Raw genomic sequence first — 24,151 nt, 5'->3', positions numbered from 1 at the left:
GGCCCAAGACCTCCATGTCCTCGGCGGAGGGGGAGGGGGAGTTGAAATGTTGGGCCACAGGGCGGTGTGGTTGATTGGTGCGGGTGTCCAGGAGATGTTCCCTAAAGCGCTCTGCTAGGAGGCGTCCAGTCTTCCCAATGTAGAGGAGACCGCAACGGGAGCAACGGATACAATAAATGATATTAGTGGATGTGCAGGTAAAACTTTGATGGATGTGGAAGGCTCCTTTAGGGCCTTGGATAGAGGTGAGGGAGGAGGTATGGGCGCAGGTTTTACAGTTCCTGCAGTGGCAGGGGAAGGTGCCAGAATGGGAGGGTGCGTTGTAGGGGGGCGTGGACCTGACCAGGTAGTCACGGAGGGAAAGGTCTTTGCGGAAGGCGGAAAGGGGTGGGGAGGGAAATATATCCCTGGTAGTGGGGTCTTTTTGGAGGTGGTGGAAATGTCAGCGGATTATTTGGTTTATGCGAAGGTTGGTAGTGTGGAAGGTGAGAACCGGGGGTGTTCTGTCCTTGTTACGGTTGGAGGGGTGGGGTCTGAGGGCGGAGGTACAGGATGTGGACGAGATGTGTTGGAGGGCATCTTTAACCATGTGAGAAGGGAAATTGCAGTCTCCAAAGAAGGAGGCCATCTTCTTCTGTGGTGTGTTCTGTGGTGGAATATTCCTCCTGGGAGCAGATAAGGCGGAGGAATTGGGAATACGGGATGGCATTTTTGCAAGAGGTAGGGTGGGAAGAAGTGTAATCCAGGTAGCTGTGGGAGTTGGTGGGTTTGTAAAAAATGTCAGTGTCAAGTCGGTCGTCATTAATGGAGATGGAGAGGTCCAGGAAGGGGAGGGAGGTGTCAGAGATGGTCCAGGTAAATTTAAGGTCAGGGTGGAATGTGTTGGTGAAGTTGATGAATTGCTCAACCTCCTCACGGGAGCACGAGGTGGCGCCAATGCAGTCATCAATGTAGCGGAGGAAGAGGTGGGGAGTGGTGCCGGTGTAATTACGGAAGATCAACTGTTCTACGTAGCCAACAAAGAGACAGGCATAGCTGGGGCCCATACTTGTGCCCATGGCTACCCCTTCGGTCTGGAGGAACTGGGAGGATTCAAAGGAGAAATTGTTAAGGGTGAGGACCAGTGCGGCCAAACGAATGAGAGTGTCGGTGGAAGGGTACTGTTGGGGACGTCTGGAGAGGAAAAAACAGAGGGCTTGGAGGCCCTGGTCATGGCGGATGGAGGTGTAGAGGGATTGGATATCCATGGTGAAGATGAGGCGTTGGGGGCCGGGGAAATGGAAGTCTTGGAGGAGGAGGTGGAGGGCATGGGTGGTGTCTCGAACGTATGTGGAGAGTTCCTGGACTAGGGGGGATAGGACAGTATCGAGGTAGGTAGAGATGAGTTCAGTGGGGCAGGAGCATGCTGAGACAATGGGTCGGCCAGGGTGGTCAGGCTTGTGGATCTTGGGAAGGAGGTAAAACCGGGCAGTGCGGGGTTCCCGGACTATGAGGTTGGAAGCTGTGGGTGGGAGATCTCCTAAGGTGATGAGGTTCTATATGGTCTGGGAGATGATGGTTTGGTGATGGGGGTGGGGTCATGGTCGAGGGGGCAGTAGGAAGAGGTGTCCTCGAGTTGGCGTTTGGCTTCAGCGATGTAGAGGTCAGTGTGCCAGATTACAACTGCGCCCCCTTTATCCACTGGCTTGATGGTGAGGTTGGGATTGGAGCAGAGGGATTGGAGGGCTGCGCGTTGTGAGGGTGATAGGTTGGAGTGGGGGAGGAGGGTAGACAGGTTGATGTCCCGGCGGCAGTTGGAAATGAAGAGGTCGACGCCAGTGCGGGGTGTCAAGGTGGATGCAGTTGGAGGTGGGCGAAGGGGTCCTCGGAAGGTGGGCGGGAATCCTGATTGTGAAAGTAAGCTCGGAGGCAGAGGCGATGGAAGAATTGTTCGACGTCACAGCATGTATTAAATTCATTGATGCGTGGACGGAGGGGGATGAAGGTGAGCCCTTTGCTGAGGACTGATCGTTCCTCCTCAGTGAGGGGGAGGTCTGGAGGGATGGTGAAAGCTCGGCAGGGCTGGGATCTGGTGTGGGTGTGGAGCTGGGGGGAATGGGGGTGGAGTCATGAGCAGGGGTAGTGTTCCCCTCGTGGTTCTGGGGGGTGAGGATAGTGACAGTGGAGTCTGTGGGGGGGGGGGGGGGGCGGCGTGTCAGCAGAATGCAGGTGAGTGGCGCTGGTGGGGGCGGAAGTGGTGGTGACCACAGCAGTAGGGGTGGCGGAAGTCACTGAGCTTGTGGCATCAGCAATGATGTGAGGGGCGGAAGTGATGTCATGTGTGATGCATGAGGAATTGTGAGGGGCGGAAGTGGTTGTCGGAGTGGCCGTGATGGGGGGCGGAAGTGACATCATCAATCAGCGTGGGGGTGGCAGCTGCATCAGCCGCATGGCTAATGGTGTCTGAGTTGTTTCCGAGGCCAGGGGAATCTTCTGGAATGTTTGAGGAGCGCTGGTTATGGAGGTGGGTAGATAAAAGTTTGTTGTACTTACAGTTTTTGATGTTTGAGATGAAATTGAAATACTGTTTGTTGAGAGTATGAATTCTCCTGAGGATGTAGTACAGAGTGGGTCCTTTGCAATTCTGAGAGAGTGTGGCCCTCAGCTGAGGCAGGGATGACTGTAGAGGTTAGGTGCTGGCGCATTGCTGCAAGCGTGGAGCGGAGGCTCTTGAAGGAGAACTGTTGCTGGTGTTTTTGAATCTGTAGTCTGTACTGTTTGTCCTGATCGAGTCCGAACTCTGCTGGTTTAAAGGTGGTCCGGAGTCCGTGTGGGATGAGTTGGTTACGGAGGCAGGCACTGGGGAAGCAAATGTGGCTGTGGTAGCGACATGGTTGAAGAGCTTCAGGGCAGAGGAAATGACCTGGGAGTTGCAGTGGGAGAGGGACTCCCTGAGATTCTTGTAGAGAGAGGAGGAAAACTTCTTCAAGGCAGGCATCCTTGTAAGAGGATTCGCAGTAGGGTTAAAATCAACGAGGTAAAAACAATGACTGCAGATGCTGGAAATCCAGAATCTGGTTTCCAACATCTGCAGTCATTGATTTTGCAATATGTACTATCATTCAGTGTTCTGCAATCTCCACAACTGTTATCCTTTATTCTTTTTCCAGACTTATTGACCTTTAATTGTCACTTCACTGATTTCAACTACAGGATCTGTTTGTGATAACTATTCATTTTTAGATAATCTATCTGTGGTTGGATTTGAGAAACACCTCAAGTAACTACCTAAAGAACTATGATATGTAAAAAAAAAGCATTGTGTGAAGCCACTTCCTTATAAATAGACCACTATTTGTATGCATTTAATGAACAGATTAAGAGTATTAAGATCTGTCATTCTTTGCTTGATTCAGTTTACAGCATTTTTATCCTCAGGGGCAGAAAGCTGTGGGTTCAAGATTTGAGTGCACAATCTAGCCTTAAGACTGCAGTAAAGAGAGATTTTTTTGGAAAATCTGACTTTTGGATGAGATTGTAAGTCATCTGTCTGCTCAGGCAGATGAAAAAACTCCCATAGCATTATTTGAAGAATTCCAGCAGATTCTCCTGATGTGTTGGCCAACACTCCTTCATAGGAAAAATGCTAAAATCAGATTCTCTGATCATTCATAGAGTCATAGAGATGTACAGCATGGATATAGACCCTTCGGTCCAACTCGTCCATACCGACGAGATATGCCAACCCAATCTAGACCCACCTGCCAGCACCTGGCCCATATCCCTCCAAACTCTTCCTATTCATATACCCATCCAGATGCCTTTTAAAATGTTGCAATTGTATTAGCTTCCACCACTTTCTCTGGCAGCTATTTCCACACACGCACCACCCTGTTGCCCCTTAGGTCTCTTTTATATCTTTCCCCTCTCACCATGCCCTCTAGTTCTGGATTCCCCACCCCAGAGAAAACACCTTGTCTATTTACCCTGTCCATGCCTCTCATGATCTTATAACCCTCCATAAGGTCACCCCTCAGCCTCCGATGCTCCAAGGAAAACAGCCCCAGCCTATTCAACCTCTCCCTATAGCTCCAATCCTCCAACCTTGGCTACATGCTTGTAAATCTTTTCAAGTTTCACAACATCCTTCTGATAGGAAGGAGACCAGAAGTGCATGCAATATTCCAACAGTGGCCTCATCAATGTCCTGTACAGCCGCAACATGACCTTCCAACTCCTGTACTCAATACTCTGATCAATAAAGGAAAGCATACCAATCACCTTCTTCACTATCCTATCTACCTGCGACTCACTTTCAAGGAGCTGTGAACCTGCACTCCAAGGTCTCTTTGTTCAGCCACACTCCCTAGGACCTTACCATTAAGTGTATAGGTCCTGCTAAGATTTGCTTTCCCAAAATGCAGCACCTCGCATTTATCTAAATTAAACTCCATCTTCCACTCCTCAGCCCATTGGCCCATCTGATCAAAATCCTGTTGTAATGTGAGGTAATCATCTTCGCTGTCCACTACATCTCCAATTTTTTCATTTACTGCATGTAGAATTTTATTCCATTCAAATTGGCTGTTGTGTTTGCTTATGTGATGACTGTGTCTGTGCTTCAACAGTAATCCATTGGTGGTATAATGCTTTGGGTTCTCCTGAGAATATGACGGATGAAAATCAAGAGTGTTCTCTGCCTGTATAGTTATTGTGTTACACAGTTGATCATAACCTCCTGGGAAAAAAAAGGTCACTTGCAGTACATTTCAGCTGGAAGACCAATTCTGATTAATCTTGACCTGGAGTTTTTTATAATAACAGCAAAATCTATCATCACTCACTGTCATTACTACTCTGAAACTGACAGCAACTTATGGAATCCCTATATGTATTTTTAAGTACGAAGGTCCAAAGTTTCTTGTCAGTGATTCCACACTGTACCATTGAAGGCTCTCCTTCACTGCTAGTACACTTCATTTAAATAGAAATCACTGAACTTAGGAAAACCTACTGTCTTGTGTTTTGCTGTAAAACCTCTTGGGGAAAGTTATATCCTTTTGAATAATGTCAAGCTGGGCTTTTCTAAGGAATACTAAGTTGATAATTAATGTTAAAAAGCTTCACTGCTTCTAAAAAGCCTAAATTTGTGGAATGCAATTCCTCTATTATTAGTTCATGATTAATGTTTTTAAATTTATGATTTTTCAGCATCTGCCTTTCTCCCATGTGCATTCTCAATTAATTTATTTCACACCCTACGAAATTCAAAATGAAACAGTGCAATTTACTTCCTGCTATACTACTATCTATGAGAATAATTAATGTAATTAATGTGCTTACCCTGTTCGTATACATCAATTTAGTGAATGCCTAGACATCTCCTTGATTTATCACTGAATTCAAATTGGTATCAGGAAAGGGATAATCCATGCATTGCAAATCACTGGATCTTGTCAACAGCTTTCAACAAAGTGAGCTCTTATAGATTTTCAGTCAAAGAAATTACACAGAAATTACAATCATCCATAATGCACAATAAATGTTTTCATTGTATAAGACTAGATAGTTATGAGTTATAGTTATGATATTGCATGGCTTGTCATGATATTTTATTTATAATAAGTGCATTTTTATCAGAGTAAATTGATATCGTTGTGCTTACAATTAAGAAGATCAACTGAAGCTGCTTTGTGACTGATGAAGTGGAATTATGATAACTGTTGTCCTCTCTGCCTTCACAAAGTAAAATAATAAAAATGGAAGTGACATTATTGGATAAATATTTCATGGAGGAAAATTTGCAGGGAAATGAGGAAACAGCAGACAGTGGCTCTCACTAAGTTGCTCTTCAGAAGATCAGGTGCCATCTCAGTGGGGCCAGGTGACAGCCTCTTGTTGCTGTACAGCACTGTTCTCTGATTTGTTTAACTGTAATGATACAAACTTAGTATCTTCATAAATGAAAGCAGCTTGTTGTCCTATAATATTGCATTGTGAGTAATACACCCTAGCAGTTTCTTGGAACCCTGCAAGTTGATTAAGCATACATTTTTTCATTGTTCGAATGCAATCTCTCTATTGTTAGTTCATGTGATTATTTTATTTTAAATTTGATCTTTCAGCTTCTGCCTTTCTCCCATGTGCATTCCCCATTGATTTATTTTGCACCCTATGAAATTTTAAATGAAACAATGCAATTTGCTATCTGTGAGAATAACTAATGTGATTAGATGCTTCCCCTGCTTGTTCACATCACTTCTGTGAATGCCTGGAAGTCATCTTAATTTGATACCATTTTCAAATTCACATCTACGATTCCTATGCAAAATAATTGACTTAACTTTTATCTCCTGCATTGATTCTTGCTTTAGCATACCTTGAATTAAAATTGCTCTGGGCCTGTTTATAAATAAAACTGATTCCCCCCCCCCAAAAAAATGTGCAAGTTGTAAATCACTGACTTTAGAATCCCTACAGTGTGGAAACAGACCATTTGGCTCAGCAAGTCCACACCGTTAAACATTGGATTAAGTCTATTCTGAACTTTGTTGAGACTGTTTGTCTTCCGTTTTCTTCAAAATGTTAATTTGCATTAAATGTGGATACTGATTCATTTTACTAGGAATTTTATTTGAGGACAAGGTGGACAAACAAGCAAAAAAAGGTCTCTGTATTTGGGAATGCATTGACAGAATTCACAAGAAAGGGCCTGTTTTCTTCAGCTATCTGTATAGTCCAGAAGAAGGAGAGGTATGATATGTTATATAATTGTATTAATTCTTTTAAAAATCACTTTCATCAGTATAAAATCTGCATTTGTTTTTGTTTTTTTAGCTTTATTTCTTCTTAAATAATACAGTAAATTATTATTATTTGTAGAAACATATACTAAGGCCCTGCATAAATATTTCTGCTCTGAAGAAGTGGGATTACTACACAGGAGAAACACTTTCCACTGGTCCTTCGTATGATTGGGACGTGGCAACTGTGAAAGGAGGTGTTACTGAGGAACAAGAACAGACAGATGGTTCAGTTCCACAAACTCTCAGAAAAGTAGTGTGGCCATGTTATGACAATGTCAGTAAAGTACAGCCAGATGCCATTACCAGGCTGCTTGAGGTAACCCAAATTTTAATTATTTTAGTGGCACTAAATAAGAAACAAGCAAACAACTAATGGGTTTAAGGGTACACAGTTTTATTTGACGAATGCATTTGCTTGACTCTTCAATGTATGGTGATATAATCATCAACATGAAAAACTGATTAAGCTAACATTTGTGACTAAGGATTTGGTTGTAAAATGTATTTTAAAGATTCCATAAAAGTGTCACTGTATAGAGATCAGTAGTTGAATGGTTGGGTGTTGATCCTTTGGTGATACCTAAACTGACAGAAGGATTTAATAGAGTAAATGCAAATAAATTATTCCCTTTGAGGAAATCTAAAACAAGGGGGCAAAATCTTGAAATTAGAACTTAGCCATTCAGAAGTGAATTCAGAAAACACTCTTCCACACAAGAGGAAATGGAAATGTCAAATCCTCTCTCTCTCTCTCACAAGACTATTGGATACAGAGTTAGTACAAATACTCTAGAATCGATTGATTGTCCTCAGGGAAGCTATGAGGAGAAAGTGAGGTCTGCAGATGCTGGAAATCAGAGCTGAAAATGTGTTGCTGGAAAAGCGCAGCAGGTCAGGCAGCATCCAGGGAACAGGAGAATCGACGTTTCGGGCATAAGCCCTGAAGAAGGGCTTATGCCCGAAACGTCGATTCTCCTGTTCCCTGGATGCTGCCTGACCTGCTGCGCTTTTCCAGCAACACATTTTCAGCTCAGGGAAGCTATCAAGATTTTGGCAGAATGAAGACAGGTTAATGAAATTGAGGCACGGATCAATTATGAGCTGACTCAATGACAGAATATGCTCAATGAACAAAGCCTACTGGTATTTAAATTCCTAAAGTTTGACTATGTCTGCCATGTTATTAGATTTTCAGGAGTTCCATAACATGTGGGAGGAGAGATTATTTGTTTTTTCTATTCTGTCAGTATAAATCTGTATGTGAATTAGATTATTGTATCAAATTTCACTTTCAACAATCATGATAAAAATCTAAGTTTTTAGTGGCATTTAGATTACTGCAAATGAGTTTTCTATATATGGATGATTGAGTTGATATCAACTCTGGCTTCTAAGGATATACTTTCTGTACTTAGGAATTCTTTGGAACATTTAATTACAGGAGATTGAAAGGCTAGAGAATGAAGTGAACCAAAGTCCTGAATGGTGGAAACCAGTTTGGGATCGAGTAAAAATCAACCTCAAAGAAGATGTAAAAACAGAGCAAAATGTAAGTACGTCACAGTTAGGAGACTGGTGCTAACCCAATGTGTTGCTTTACAGAAGGCAAAAATCTTCAGGTTGAAATGGATATCAGTATTTTACCACAAAACTAAACCAAGAGCACTGATGAGGGTGACATGCTAGACAATGATATAGTGAGGGATCATATATAGATTCAAAAACATGAAATATTTGTAAACTTTACAGTGGGGGATGTGGACGTCACTAACTGGACGACATCTATTGTCCATCCCTAATTAGCCTTGTTAGCAGGCAGTGACAGGGTTTTGATCCATTGACAATAAAGGAACAGCAGTATGCTTCCAAGTCAGAATAGTAAGTGGCATGGAGGGTAAGTTGCATGTTGTTCCCATGTATCTGCTGCCCTTATCCTTCTAAACGATAGTGGGCATCCATTTGGGAAGTGCAGTCTTGGTGAATTTCTGCAGTGCATCTTTACACACTATTGTGATTATGCGTCAGTGGTAGAAGGAGCAAATGTTTGTGAATGTGGTGATGATCATGTAGGCTGTTTTGTCCTGGATGGTGTCCTGCATATTGAATGTTGTTGGAGCTGCACAAAATCTGGTAAGTGGAGAGTATTCCATCAGACTCCTTATTTGTGCCGTGTAGATAGTGGGCAGGCTTTGAGGAGTCAGGAGGTAAGTTACTTGCTGCAGGATTCAACCCACTGTCCTGCTCTTGTAGCCACTATATTTATCGGTATTTTCCAAGCAATCACTTTAGAAAAGGGCGGCACGGTGGCACAGTGGTTAGCACTGCTGCCTCACAGCGCCAGAGACCCGGGTTCAATTCCCGCCTCAGGCGACTGACTGTGTGGAGTTTGCATGTTCTCCCCGTGTCTGCGTGGGTTTCCTCCGGGTGCTCCGGTTTCCTCCCACAGTCCAAAGATGTGCAGGTCAGGTGAATTGGCCATGCTAAAAATTGCCCATAGTGTTAGGTAAGGGGTAAATGTAGGGGTATGGGTGGGTTGCGCTTCGGTGGGTCGGTGTGGACTTGTTGGGCCGAAGGGCCTGTTTCCACACTGTAAGTAATCTAATCTAAGTAATCTAATCTAATCTAAAAATATAATACGCACCTCTGGAATGGCTGGGAAGTGAACTCAGGACACCCTGGCTCAGAGTAAGTACACTGCCAGGTGAGACCACAGTATTTATATGATTAGTCAAGTTTAGCTTCTGATCAACGATAATCCTCAAGATGTTGATGGTAAGGGATTCAGCAGTATTAATATCATCAAATGTCAAATGACAAAGCTTGGTTTCTGTCTTGTTGGAGATGGTAATTGCCTGATAACTATGTGGTGCAAATCCTACCTTGCATCAACAAACCTCTCTAGTGCAACTCCTCCACTTTCCACACCGCCATCCTCGAACCCCACTTCTCCAACCACAACAAGAATAGAACTCTTTCCCCCCACCCCGTCCTCATGTTACACCCCATGTATCCCGAGATACAGTGCATTATCCTCTGCTATTTACTCCACCTACAGACAGACCCCACCACCAAGGATATGTTTCCTTCCCCACCCCTATCTGCACTCCATAGAGACCATTCCCTCCATGTCTTCGTTGTTAGGTCCACGCCCTCTACCAACCCATCCGGCACCTGCCCTTGCCGCCACAAGAGATGTAAATGATTTTCCCGCACGTCCACCACCCCATCTACTGCGTCCATGCTCTCGATATGGTCCCGTCTACATCGGGGAGACAGGACATCAACTCACAGAGCGTTTCAGGGAACATCTCGGGGGGGGGGGGGGGGGGTGGGGAACACCAAACATCCTACTGCCCGTGGCGGACCATTTCAACTCCCCCAAGGACATGCAAGTCCTGGGCCCCCTCCACCCCCAAATCAAATCCATCCGCCAACTGGAGGAAGAATACCTCCTTTCACCTTGGAAACCTTCAACCACACAGCATTAACATCAACTTCACTATTTTCCAAATCTCCCCACCCCTCTACCTCATTCCAGATCCAACCCTCCAACTCAGCACCACCCTCTTGACTTGTCCTATCTGTTCATCTTCCTTCCCTACTATCTGCACCTCCCTACCAAACTATCTCCCCCCCCGTATCCACCTGTCCCCTTCCCACCTACCCCCTCCACCCAAACTTTATCTGTCATCGCCCCCCCCTTCTCCTTCCACATTTGTGATGAAGGGTTTATACCCAAAACGTCGACTCTCCTTCTCCTCAGATGCTGCCTGACCTGCTGTCCTTTTCCAGCGCCGTCCTTTTCCAGCGCCATCCTTTTCTACCCTTCCTCTTCAGCATCTGCAGTGCTCACTTTCTCCTACCTTGCATTTGTCAGTCCAAGTATGGATAGTGTCCAAATCTTATAGCATTTGCACATGGACTGCTTCAGTATCTGAACATTATGCAACCGTCAGTGAACATACCCACTTCTGACCTTACAATGATAGGGAGGTCATTGGACCAGAACACTACCCTGAGGAGTAGTGTTGAGATATTCTGGGGCTGAGATATTAACTTCTAATCATCTTAACCATCTTTTCCTTGTGTGAGGTGCCAACCAGCAGAGTTTTCCATCTGATTACCATTGATTCCAGTTTTCTCAGGCTCTTTCATACCACACTTGATAAAGTGCTATCTTAGAGTCATAGAGATGTACAGCATGGAAACTGACCCTTCGGTCCAACCCATCTATGCCAACCAGATATCCCAACTTAATCTAGTCCCACCTGCCAGCACCCGGCCCATATCCCTCCAAACCCTTCCTATTCATATACCCATCCAAATGCCTCTTAAATGTTGCAATTGTACCAGCCTCCACCACATCCTCTGGCAGCTCATTCCATACACGTACCACCCTCTGCGTGAAAAAGTTGCCCCTTAGGTCTCTTTTATATCTTTCCCCTCTCGCCCTAAACCTATGCCATCCAGTTCTGAACTCCCTGACCCCAGGGAAAAGACTTTGCCTATTTATCCTATCCATGCCCCTCATAATTTTGTAAACCTCTATAAGGTCACCCCTCAGCCTCTGACGCTTCTGGGAAAACAGCCCCAGCCTGTTCAGCCTCTCCCTGTAGCTCAGATCCTCCAACCCTGGCAACATCCTTGTAAATCTTTTCTGAACTCTTTCAGGTTTCACAACATCTTTCCGTTAGGAAGGAGACCAGAATTGCACGCAATATTCCAACAGTAGCCTAACCAATGTCCTGTACAGCCGCAACATGACCTCCCAACTCCTGTACTCAATACTCTGACCAATAAAGGAAAGCATACCAAATGCCTTCTCCACTATCCTATCTACCTGCGACTCCACTTTCAAGGAGCTATGAACCTGCACTCCAAGGTCTCTTTGTTCAGCAACACTCCCTAGGACCTTACCATTAAGTGTATAAGTCCTGCTAAAATTTGCTTTTCCAAAATGCAGCACCTCGCATTTATCTGAATTAAACTCCATCTGCCACTCCTCAGCCCATTGGCCCATCTGGTCCAGATCCTGTTGTAATCTGAGGTAACCCTCTTCGCTGTCCACTACACCTCTAATTTTGGTCATCTGCAAACTTACTAACTGTACCTCTTATGCTCACATCCAAGCGCGGTCACACTTGATCACCTATGGAGTTCAGTTCGTGTCCATGTTTAGACCAAGATTGTAATGTATTCAAGAGCTTAATGGTCTTAACAGAATCCAAACTGGGTGTCAGTAAGCAGGTGAGAAGAACCTATTTGATGGTACTGTTGATGATCCTTTCAATTACTATTTACATCGCGAGGTAACTACCAGTGTTGCAACTAGAACATCTAATCATAAGGTTGCAAATGTTCTGGAGCACAAGTCTTTAGCACTATTACCAAAATTTGGTCAGAGTCCAGAGATATTGCAGGATCCAATTGTCTTTAGCCATTTCTCAATATAATGTGGAGTAAATTGAATTAGCTGAAGACAGGCATCGGAAGTGCTGAGGATTTCTGGGAAAGGAGGCTACGATGAATGATCCACTTGTCACTTCTAACTGAAGATTGTTGCAAATGCTTTAGCCTTATCTTTTGCACTAATGAGCTGCCCCACCGCCCCCATTATTGAAGGTGAGGGAGCCGTTCAGTCACCCAAGCACTTGCTCACAATCTACACACTCACCTACCCACTGACCCATACTCTCATGCACTCACTCAATGCGAACCCCACTCTTAAATATTCAAAGAAGTGCTTGCTGTCCATCTAGCTAGTTCCCTCAGAGTTTATTTTCTTTCTGATTTTTTTTTATCATAATTTCTGGGTTTTAAAGCCTCCGTAATCCTCTAACTTAATATTGCATGGAGGGCTTAAGTTTCAAAAGATTTCAAAACTAAAATAATTTATTTCAGATTCTCTATCATATCTGGATTAGCTTCTTTAAAAGAGGTCACTAAACATTCACTGTGAACATTGCAGACCTTTTTTTAAAAGGTTTCCGAGAAATAACATGACTAGTGAGAACTCCTTGCCTTGTGGTGTGCCTAGGTGGGGTTGTTCTTTCGAAAGTGATAGGCTTTGAGAGGTTTTTATTTTATCTGCTTCAGTTGGAGGGAACTTTGCAATGAATAATTGATCTCTACCAGCTCTGAAAAGAAAATTCACTGCATCAATTCAGGGCGAAACCTATTTGTTTTCTCTAGAGAGTGATAGAAAGAACATCTCAAGATTGTATTTCCTGAGCCAATTTGTCTGGAAGACATTAGAATCATGCACAGTTAATGACTAGACATGCCAGAACATTCTCTGCTTGTTCTTTTTGCTGTCAATAGAAATGGAACATTACAGTACAGTATAGGCCTTTCGGCCCTTGATGTTGCGCTGACCTGTCAAGAATAACACATTGGCTAAAGCACGTTTTTAGGAAGTGTGTTGCTGGAAAAGCACAGCAGGTCAAGCAACATCCGAGGAGCAGGCATGAGGAAGGGCTCCGGCCAAAAACGTCAATTTTCCTGCTCCTTGGATGCTGCCTGACCTGCTGTGCTTCTCCAGCAACACACACTCAACTCTGGTCTCCAGCATCTGCAGGCCTCACTGTCTCACTAAATCAACATGGATTTAGTAAAGGGAGGTCATGCCTGACAAACCTGTTGGAATTTTTTGAAGAGGTAACAAGTAGGTTAGACCAGGGAAACCCAGTGGATGTGGTCTATCTAGACTTTCAAAAGGCCTTTGATAAGGTGCCACACGGGAGGCTGCTGAGCAAGGTGAGGGCCCATGGTGTTCGAGGTGAGCTGCTGGGATGGATTGAGGATTGGCTGTCTAACAGAAGGCAGAGAGTTGGGATAAAAGGTTCTTTTTCAGAATGGCAGCCGGTGACGAGCGGTGTCCCGCAGGGTTCGGTGCTGGGGCCACAGCTGTTCGCATTATATATTAATGATTTGGATGAGGGAACCGGGGGCATTCTAGCGAAGTTTGCCGATGATACGAAGTTAGGTGGACAGGTAGGTAGTACTGAGGAAGTGGGGAGGCTACAGAAGGATCTAGACAGGTTGGGAGAGTGGTCCAGGAAATGGCTGATGGAATTTAACGTGAGCAAGTGCGAGGTCTTGCACTTTGGCAAAAAGAATAAAAGCATAGACTACTTTCTAAATGGTGAGAAAATTAATAAAGCCAAAGCACAAAGGGATCTGGGAGTGCTAGTCGAGGATTCTCGAAAGGTAAACATGCAGGTTGAGTCCGTGATTAAGAAAGCGAATGCAATGTTGTCTCTTATCTCAAGAGGGTTGGAATATAAAAGCAGAGATGTACTACTAAGACTTTATAAAGCTCTGGTTAGGCCCCATTTGGAGTACTGTGTCCAGTTTTGGTCCCCACACCTCAGGAAGGACATACTGGCACTGGAACGTGTCCAGCGGAGATTCACACGGATGATCCCTGGAATGACAGGTCTAACATATGAGGAACGGCTGAGGATACTGGGATTGTATTCGTTGGAGTTTAGAAGATTAAGGGGAGACTTAATAGAGACGTACAAAATAATACATGGCTTGGAAAAGGTGGATGCTAGGAAATTGTTTCCGTTAGACGAGGAGACTAGGACCCGTGGACACAGCCTTAGAATTAGAGGGGGTCATTTCAGAACAGAAATGCGGAGACATTTCTTCAGCCAGAGAGTGGTGGGCCTGTGGAATTCATTGCCACTGAGTGCAGTGGAAGCCGGGACGCTAAATGTCTTCAAGGCCGAGATTGATAGATTCTTGTTGTCTAGAGGAATTAAGGGCTACGGGGAGAACGCTGGTAAGTGGAGCTGAAATGCCCATCAGCCATGATTGAATGGCGGAGTGGACTCGATGGGCCGAATGGCCTTACTTCCACTCCTATGTCTTATGGTCTCCCCGCTTTTTTAGAAAACCAACCTCTGGTGTGTGTATATGTGCTTATGTGTGAGATTTGAGGATACTTATTAAGATAAGCATTTATACTTTGATAGTACCTGCTGTGCAGGACTGTTATTGCATCTTCAGTCGTACTAAGATATATTTTGTTGAAGCCTTTTGTCTAGCACTCTGGCCATTCTACAAGCATGTTGATGTTAAACAGCATCTATACTGCATGAGGGGAGAATGCAACAATTAATGATGATTGACAGTTAATTGGCTTTGTTTAAATTTTGAAGCATGGAAATTGACTGTGATTAGTCAGGACATTGCCTTGAGAAATGAACCAGCAAAGACTGTCACATGTTTTGTTGAGCTGAAGTACAAATGTAGTGTTTCATCTGCAAAGTGCAGGACTTTTGTGTATTAATATATGTAGTTTCCAGTCCATGTTGTGTGGCACACTGCAAGCCTAACTGACAACCCTAAATTAGTTGACAGTGTAATTCTTTGAACATTCAGCATTATTTACCAAATGTTACCTAATTGCAAAATCACATCTAATGTTGACACTGGTTTTGAAACATAGGCTGGTTTGGAATTGGTCAGGACCTTGCTTGTTGGAAACAGATTTATGCTGTTTGATATGATCCACCAATATTTGGAGGTACAGCAAACTTGATACTGAAATAGGGCATATCAAAGCCATTCTGTGTGATAATGGCTATCCTGATTAGATAATTCCTACGATATATCATGCAAACTCATGAAACGCCCTAAGGTGGTCACACTTAGTCCTGAAAAATGTCTAGTCCATCTCAAATTACTCTAGACGAATAACAGGGTGAAGCTGGCTGTTTCACACTTCTACTATGCAAATCATGTTCGCCACCAGAAGGATTAACTGTAGATGTGATTCTGCTATTGGAAAAGTTTAGGATTAGCAGTTGGGATCACAGTGGGTACTTTTGTATGTACTGGAAACTATACATATTACCACAGAGGTTCTTTGCAGACAAAAGAACATTTATCGATACAGTTCTGAAGAAGGATCACTGGTCCTGAAACGTTAACTCTGCTTCTCTCCACAAATGTTGCCAGACCTGCTAAGTTGTTTACAGATACTGTGTCTGTTTCAACCCAACAAATAGTTGACAGCTATCTGCTGATTCATTTCTCGGCAATGTACTGACCAAAGTCTGGCAGTTTTTCAGCAGTACTCAAGTTCTGTACTACCAAGCGATTGGTAGTACTTTATTGAATTTATTTGAAACTTTATTGAATTTATTTTGTTTTGATAAACATATTCTTGTGTTTATTAAGAAACTTTTGGTGGATAGATCTTGTTATTTAAAGTCTGATATGGATAATATCAAAATGGTTGTCTTGAACTATGGAAAAATAACTTTTATTTTTTGTTGTGACCCATGTAGTAGTGAGACTTAAAGCAACAGTGCACTTTTTAAGCCTCAGACATGACACTGGCATGCAGGAGAATTTGTAGCTACTTCTCCTTTGCATCAGTCATAAATAACAGTTTCCAAACATGTTTTGCTTTCTATTTGTTCCATTGCAAATTCCAACTTTTCTTCTGGGCTTCTTCAGTAGTCTGCCCCGTGCCCATTTCCTGTAATTTCCTAACAGAATTAAGTAACACAGCAGGTGAAAGGGGAAAATATATTGCAAAAAGAAAGGAATACAAACAGAAGAGCAAAGAAAAGGGAAGTTAAGAAACAGAAGGTATCAGAAACTCTAATGGGATGCTGGTATTTTGCTCTCAAAGTCTAGAATACAGGAGATTAGAAGTGACCCGCAGTTATACAAAGCCCTAGCTACGCAAGTGAATTACACGGGCAGTTTTAGACAGCACACCTGAGGAAGGGTCTGTTGGTCTTGGAAGTACTGCAGCCTAGATTTATTAGAATTATACTTAGATTCTGTGGGTTAAATTACAAGGCAAGAATTTCATGAACGAGCATATATTCTTTGGAAATGAGAAGATGAAGGGATGATTTATTAAGTTTTGAAGAAATTGCAAGTAATTGATAGTATAGAAAGAACCTATTTTCACTAATTGGGAGATCTTGGACTAGGGAGCATAGTATGAAAATTAAAGTTAGATTTTCAAGATTAAAGCTAGGAAGCATTTCTACATGTAAACAGTGGAAGAGTTTGAAACTCATTTACACAGGGCATTTGATGGTGAGTCAATTGCTAGTTTAAAACTAAGATAGATGCATCTCTGCTAAGATATCAAGGGATCTGGAGCAAAGTTAGATACGTAGAGTTAGGACATAAATTATCCATGATCTGATTGAATGGAACAAAGGGTTCTAGAGGGTAAAGTGCCGATCCCTATTTTTGTTCTATTTCTAACTTAAATCTAACTTACCCTTGTTCTTCCTCTTTGATCGTTGAATTTTGTTATTTATGGAGGTGCTGTTTTGCTCCCATTCACTGTGTCCTGAACACATCACTGCCCTCATACCCTTAATTCTTTCTGTGTGTAGAGAGACTGAACAGTTTCAATGTTTTCTTTACTTTTGTAGTTTTTCCCTGAGTACGTTATCCATGATTTATTGTGGAACATCTTCTAGAATTTTTAAACTCCTGGTGAGAAGCATTTTGGATGCTAGAACAGACTTAAATGGAGGAAGTTAAATATTTAACATAGAATTATTCATTTTGTTTACAAAATGCTTATGTGAAGATACCTGAAAGCAAATTGTTAATAGGATGGAAGGTATTACAGGAGCAGTGCATTACTGAATCTTTTTCTGAATTTTTTGTTTAAAGTTCATTTTTCACTTTTGTTGTAACAGAGAGCTGCTTCATCACTCATGGCATCTAATTTGCAATCCTTTCAAAGAAGGTCTATGCTACATTTGGCAGACAATGGGATTGGTGAGAATGATCGGAGCACCACCACATCACCGTCTAATGGAGTAAATACGAGGAGAGCAGCCACTCTATATAATCAGTTTTCTTCAAAGGATGTGGAGAACAGGTCTGATCATATTCCAAGTTGCATAAGCTTATCACTTTCCCTGTTCCCAAAGCCCCAGAAAAATCTGTTTGAGTCAACAACTTTATGTTTAGGCTTTCATTCTTATAATGGATATTCAGTTTTGCTGAAAACAAGACACATTTGTGAAAGCTTTCATCTTGCACTCATTGGTATAATTTGTAAAAATACCAATTTGAAAACAGCACCTATAATATATAGAAGGAATGTTCTGATTGTTTGTTAGTGGACTCTCTCAGTAGAGGCATTGCCAAGGAGAGTGCACAAGTTAGTGATGATTGACAATTAACTGCCAAGCTTTTGTTGAAATTTTCAACCAGACTGATGACTCTGGTCAAGGCAGTAACCTGAGTAAAGAACGGCTATCATCTATTTTACGGAGCTGAAACAAGGGCAGTGTGTGTACATGCTCTTTTTGTCTGCAAGGCACAGGGCCCTGTTATTAATATACAGAGATTCCAGTGCATGCAAGCAAGCCACAGCAAGGCTAGCTGTCAATCTTACATTAATTGTCAATGTAATTATTCTCACACTCAGGATTACTTAGTAAGTGTTGACTAATCACAAAAGCACCTAACATTGGGTATAATCAATACCTTGTTTGTTATGAACAGCCACAGGTATATGCTGTTTTAAATAATCTACCAGTCTTTGAGAAATATGAACTACATACCTAATGTAATGCTACCATCAACTCAACAAAACAAATAACAGCCATTCACTGGTTCATTTCTCAGGGCAGTGCCTTAATTCAAATTGCTGGTTCCAAATCGGAACTTCTTTGCAATTAACTGATGCATTTTCCATGCCACGCCTCTTCCAATCAGATTCCACTTTCTTCGCAAAAATATTTTTTCTCTAAATTGGCATTTTTTGCAAATTGGCCTGATGAATGCAAAATGAAAAACTGACAAAATATTTCCTTTCTCAGCAATTGTTAATTAATATTAAATCTCTGAATCTAATGAATAAAGTCTTATATATCTCTATTTAACATTTGCCAATTTCTATTAGGTACAAAGTGCAAAATGTCAACCATATGAACCTTAATTAGAAAATATACTGATATTTTGGATTATTGAAACTTTAAAGATTTATGACCTTTTAAATTATTTATTTAAAATAATCAAATGTCTGTCAAATGTCACCTGATGTTTTTATTTATATTTTTGGTAGATCATTTGAAGGCGTACTTTACAAGAGAGGTGCTTTACTGAAAGGGTGGAAACCTCGATGGTTTGTTCTCGATGTCACTAAACACCAGGTACAATTCATACATGAAGACAATTTAGGCAAGCTGTTATACAAGAACTTCTTAATCATTCAAGCTATAACTGAAAACTATGCAGAAGAATTCTAAATTTTATTTTACATTACATAAGCTGTGGATTTTCCGTAGAGTGTGTTTCCTTTAGTCTCATTATTCTTGAATTCAATTTCAGCCTATTAGCAGTATAATTGAGAATTAAAAGCAGGAGCTTATTATAACTGGTTCATTCACTTCATCTTCTAGTTGCGATACTATGACACTGGTGAAGATACAAACCCTAGAGGATTCATAGACCTGGCTGAGGTTGAGTCTGTTATTCCAGCATCATCAACATTAGGCGCATCTAAGCATTCAAATGAGAGAGCATTCTTTGATGTAAGTTTTATCACATATTTTACAAAAGCAATGAAGGCAATATTTGACCATCTCCTTGGAACCCAAAAGTGCAGCTGTAAGGATGAATGTAAATGAACATTTTCACTGTTTGTGTATGGATGAATTTCTGGTCAGGGATTATATGCTAACACAGGATTTTCCTTTCGATCAATCCAAAAAAGAATCACATAGTAAAGCGAATTTGAAATCCATTCTGAGCTAGTTTTTGATGAAAGATTTTCAGCCTGAAATGTTTACTTTGTTTCTGACCACAGATGCTAAACTGCTGAATATTTCCATAAACTTCTAATTTTGTTCCAAATGTTCAGAATCTGCAGTATTTTGATTTTGTGTTCTGATATTTTGTTACAATCCAGTTTGGTGTCATTTCCAAAAATTGATACTATTATTCAGTGTCTAAGTCCAAACATTTCCAATGAACAAAAGCGATCTCTCTATAATTCCTACCATATTGTTGACGTTTTTTAAGACTGCAACATTTCTATTTTACTTCAGTACATGCTTGGATTTCCACCTGAGTCAAGTAGTTAACATTCTGGTAACCCCATTCTTAGCATTCCTCTTTATGCCCATCGATGCCAATTGGACAGGGTCAAGTGCAGCATTTTTAGTTCTCTCTCACCCCTAGGTATCTCATACTTCTACTTGTATCCAATATGGCTTTGATGTGTTTGGTTGTAAAGTATCGCCCATGGATCTTAAGTTGGATAACATGTTGCTACAAATGTTCTAATTCAACAAAATTATAAATATCTCTTCACAGCTGAAACAGAATTAGATTATCTCATCAGTGTAACATGCATCGCTGAAATCCCACAAGAATACATAACACTTTGCTGCAAAAAATAAATTACATCACTTATCTACTATGCACAGCTGAAAGTCATATAAGTAAACAGGATGAAAGTAAATAGTGTGCATCACCAAACAGTGAGGAATCAGTAAGCTATACTTCAGGTTGTCAAATTAATAAATATGTTTAAAGAATAGTAGTGTAGACATTTAAACTTTTGTTCTCGTTGATTTTTTTTTGTTTTGATCCCAGAATATGCATTGAAAGTGGAGTTCCATCATCATCATAAATATTTGTGTGAATTAAATGTCTACAAAGCTTTTTGCTCTAACCATTTTTTTAAAAAATAGTGCTGGAAATCAGACATTAGATTAAAAGTTGATGGTGAAACTCAGCAGGTGTGGCAGCATCTGTGGAGAGAAGCAGAGTTAACGTCTTGGATCCAGTAACCCCCCCGCCACTCTTTAAAATAATATTGCCATAGTCCAGAGGGCTGGTGGACTTGTGGTGTTTTAACCTGGGGTCAGATGGGACTTTGATGGTAACTTGAACCAGAATGTAAATTGAACCTGCACTGTTATGAACCAGCTATCCAGCAACTGAGCTAACTGACCCAAGACCAACACTACAACAATAATACAAGGTTAATTTTTGTTGCAAAGCAACAGTTGCATATTACCTTTGACTGACAGGAGTAAGATTTGGTTGATGTTTTCTCAGCAGTTGTATTTAATTTAACTTCCTTTAACAGATCATGATTGTTTCTAGTTCTTCACTATTATTATAGTTATAACTTACACAGAAAACTATTTGGAGGTAGCTATTTGCTAATAAAGTACATTACTTTAATTGATTTTGATTGCATGAGATTTTCTTTTCCATAAGCAGTGAAAAGATAACTTAAAATACTGCAGATTAAAACAACTGAGAAATGGCATGATGTAGACTGCCTGGGACTTAATTAATTTGAAATCTTCACCCGAAGATGCTAATTTTTTTTATGTCCACCAAAGGTTGCCTGAGCTGCTGAATATTTCCAGCATCTGCAATATTCAATAAGCACTGATTATTTTTTAAATTATTTCTGGAGAAGGTGAGCTATTAATATTGTGTGAATTCAACTGTCACATGAATTTACCTATAACATTTCTGGACATAAGCTGTGTTCCAGCCATCCTAGTGGATTTACATATCTTGTTTAGTTACTGGCGGCTGGCAGGACTGGGGCGTGAATCCAAAGGTCAAACTGGTCATTCAGAAGCTATCTTTAGTTGAGTAAACATATACAGACATTTAGTTTACTAGTATCCTTTACTGTTCACATCTGTTTTTAAAGTAAAAATAGTTCTGTGAACCAAGTTACAGAAATAGCTGCCTCCCCTAATTACTTGGTTGAGATAGAATGGCATTAAAACTGTATAACTATTGTATCTACTCTGGGAAAAAAAATAAGAATCTGATAATTTAATTTCAGTATGTTCTAATTGAATTAAGTAGCAAAGTTCACAACAGGAACTGTAAACATAAATAATGTATAAGAGAAATGTAAGTTTCCTAATCATGGGATGTCGTAAAAGTCCTGACCTATTAATTTATATTCTCATAGATCCTAACCATCTGCACAATCCTACCTAGAAGGACTTATTCCTTGTTTTAACAAGTTCCAGTTAAGGATTGGATACATTTTAAGTTTAATGTAGCTTGTGACATATTTCTGTAGTTTCTTTTTCATATGCTTAGCTCATTTGTACTTTATGATGCGCTGTCTTGGAGAATATGCAATTCCAAAAGACATAAACACATTTGGTAAAGAAATTACATTGTTTTTCTATTTAAAATTTTAATTTGAATGACTTTTTTTTCCTTTTAACGCAGTTGAAGACAAGTAGACGTGTTTATAACTTCTGTGCACAAGATGTACAGATTGCTCAACAGTGGATGGATAAGATCCAGAACTGCATTTCAGATGCCTAACAAGATGTATTTTAAAAAGACCAGGTGGGATTCCACCAGTCACGAGATTAAAACTCAGCGCCACTGAAATAAATAAACAAGATAATAAAGGTGTTAAAGGATTATATCAGTCAAACAGGTGAAAACCACGGAACGTTCAACAGAAGAATCTGGCAAGCAGCTTCAGCAAAAGAAACTGGTTCTGATATCTTAACACATCCCATTGCGCTTTAACAATGTGAAATGTAAACTTCAGCCACTAAAGTCTTTAATATACTGTAATATAGTCATGGATCCTTTGCTTTGATGGTCTTGCTTGCAGTTTTCAATCATTGACGTCTAGAAGCACTGTGGATAGCATGAATTTAAAACTGTCCAAATAACTTGTAAATAACGTTTATATTGTACTTTACTGCACATTAGTACCTAAAGCAAAAACAAAATCTGTCGGAGCAGCACTAAATCTGCAAACGACATTGGAATGTTTGCACTCGTGTGAAACAGAAATTAGAGTGCAATAACATTCATAATTAAGATCTGTTCTGTTTGTCAGTTTTGTAGAATATGTATATAAACAGACAAACGTTTTTTCAGCTTACCTTGATATTTAAAGAGGTTTTGCACACTAAAAATGAGTAACCTTTTTTAATTTTTTTTTACTGTTGATATTTTTTTTAAAAAATAGTTTTGAAGGCTTTGTGTTATTGCTCTACTGAAAACTTTATTCCACATTTTAACAATTCCCAGCTATAAACTGGAGACTTTTATAAATTTTATGTAGCTTGTGACAAGTTTCTGTGGAGTCCATGCAGCATGTTTATTACCTTTGTACTTTTCAAAGAATTGTATATATGGCTTAATTTGATTATATGTCTCTTCCCGGAATTGCTGGATATTCATAAATCTAATTTTAACCACTTAATGTTTTATGGAGCACTCAAAAAAATCTATTAAGTTCATGTACTAAGTCATATGAGTTCAAAAGAATTATCATGCACAGCTAAGGTAAAACAACAGGTGTGCCATTTCACTATGAGGCATACGTCTACTAAAATGTTAGCGTGAATGGATTGTCAGAAACTTTTTCACCATTCCAATAATATGACTTTGCTAATGATCTTCAATTTGCACATAACCTTGTTTTAATTTGTCAAGTTTGTATATACCGTTCATCTACTTTGTAAAATACTGATATTGTCTAGTTCTTCGTTGAATTAAAAGCAACATCACTAATTTTTTTTCAATCAGTTTTATGTAAATTTCTTTGTGACATTGAATTTTATGACTTGCTTACACTAAAGAGCTTGTAAAACAACTTGATGAAATGAAAATTATTTAAATTCAGCAAGGGATTAAGAAAAGTCAATTGATCTTAGTCTTGAAAATGTCAGGGATAAGCTTCAGGGATAACTTTTTGGAGAGAGATATTTCCAAATTTTCACTTCCCATTTGTGTGGAAAAAGTGCTCCTTTTGTTAAACTCCTAAATGATCTAACTCTAATGCTTTGATAATGCTGCCATTCCTTCATCTGCTTCCACTCTGTTGAATTCCTTTGTCACTTCAAGTATTTCCTCGATCTTTTGTAACTCAAGGGAATTCAGGTCAAATATATGCAACCTCCTCTCAGTAATATAGCCTTTTAACACTTATCATTCTGTTGAGGGCATCATATCGAGTTTAAGAATCTGTGTCAAAACCTGAATACAATAAATAAAATCTGATCAAAAATGTGACTATGAAATTAGTTAAGAAACAGAAAGCAGAGAATACTGGGAAATGATCGAGTATTTCCCTCCAGTCTGAAAACCAGCGATGTCATACAGCACGGAAACAGACCCTTGGGTCCAACTCGTCCATCCCGACCAGATATCCCAACCCAATCTAGTCCCACCTGCCAGCCCCCGGACCATACCCTTCCACACCCTTCCTATTCATAAACCAATCCAGATGCCTTTTAAATGTTGCAATTGTACTAGCCTCCACCACTTCTTCTGGCAGCTCATTCCATACACATACCACCCTCTGAGTGAAAAAAGTTGCCCCTTAGGTCTCTTTTATA

The 24,151-nt window shown here is 40.8% G+C and overlaps 1 protein-coding gene across 2 annotated transcripts in view; it reads left to right on the top strand.

Annotated features, from left to right (window-relative positions):
- The window catches only part of sbf2 (SET binding factor 2), a 588,991-nt gene extending 565,656 nt beyond the window's left edge, over positions 1-23,335 (top strand). For both annotated transcript variants that reach the window (XM_087996565.1, XM_043705904.2), the window contains 7 exons: positions 6,605-6,732; positions 6,862-7,101; positions 8,227-8,334; positions 17,477-17,661; positions 18,856-18,943; positions 19,193-19,324; positions 22,014-23,335. In XM_087996565.1, coding sequence (XP_087852691.1) covers positions 6,605-6,732; positions 6,862-7,101; positions 8,227-8,334; positions 17,477-17,661; positions 18,856-18,943; positions 19,193-19,324; positions 22,014-22,112 — 980 coding nt within the window. In that variant the 3' untranslated portion in view covers positions 22,113-23,335. The remainder of the gene's footprint in view (positions 1-6,604; positions 6,733-6,861; positions 7,102-8,226; positions 8,335-17,476; positions 17,662-18,855; positions 18,944-19,192; positions 19,325-22,013) is intronic.
- Positions 23,336-24,151: the final 816 nt, after the last annotated feature.

This window comes from Chiloscyllium plagiosum, unplaced genomic scaffold (genome assembly GCF_037043375.1).
Source record: "Chiloscyllium plagiosum isolate Xiang-an unplaced genomic scaffold, Cpla_swu_hap1 HiC_scaffold_18, whole genome shotgun sequence".
NCBI classification, from domain to species: domain Eukaryota; kingdom Metazoa; phylum Chordata; class Chondrichthyes; order Orectolobiformes; family Hemiscylliidae; genus Chiloscyllium; species Chiloscyllium plagiosum.
This window is presented reverse-complemented; position numbering and strand designations above follow the sequence as displayed.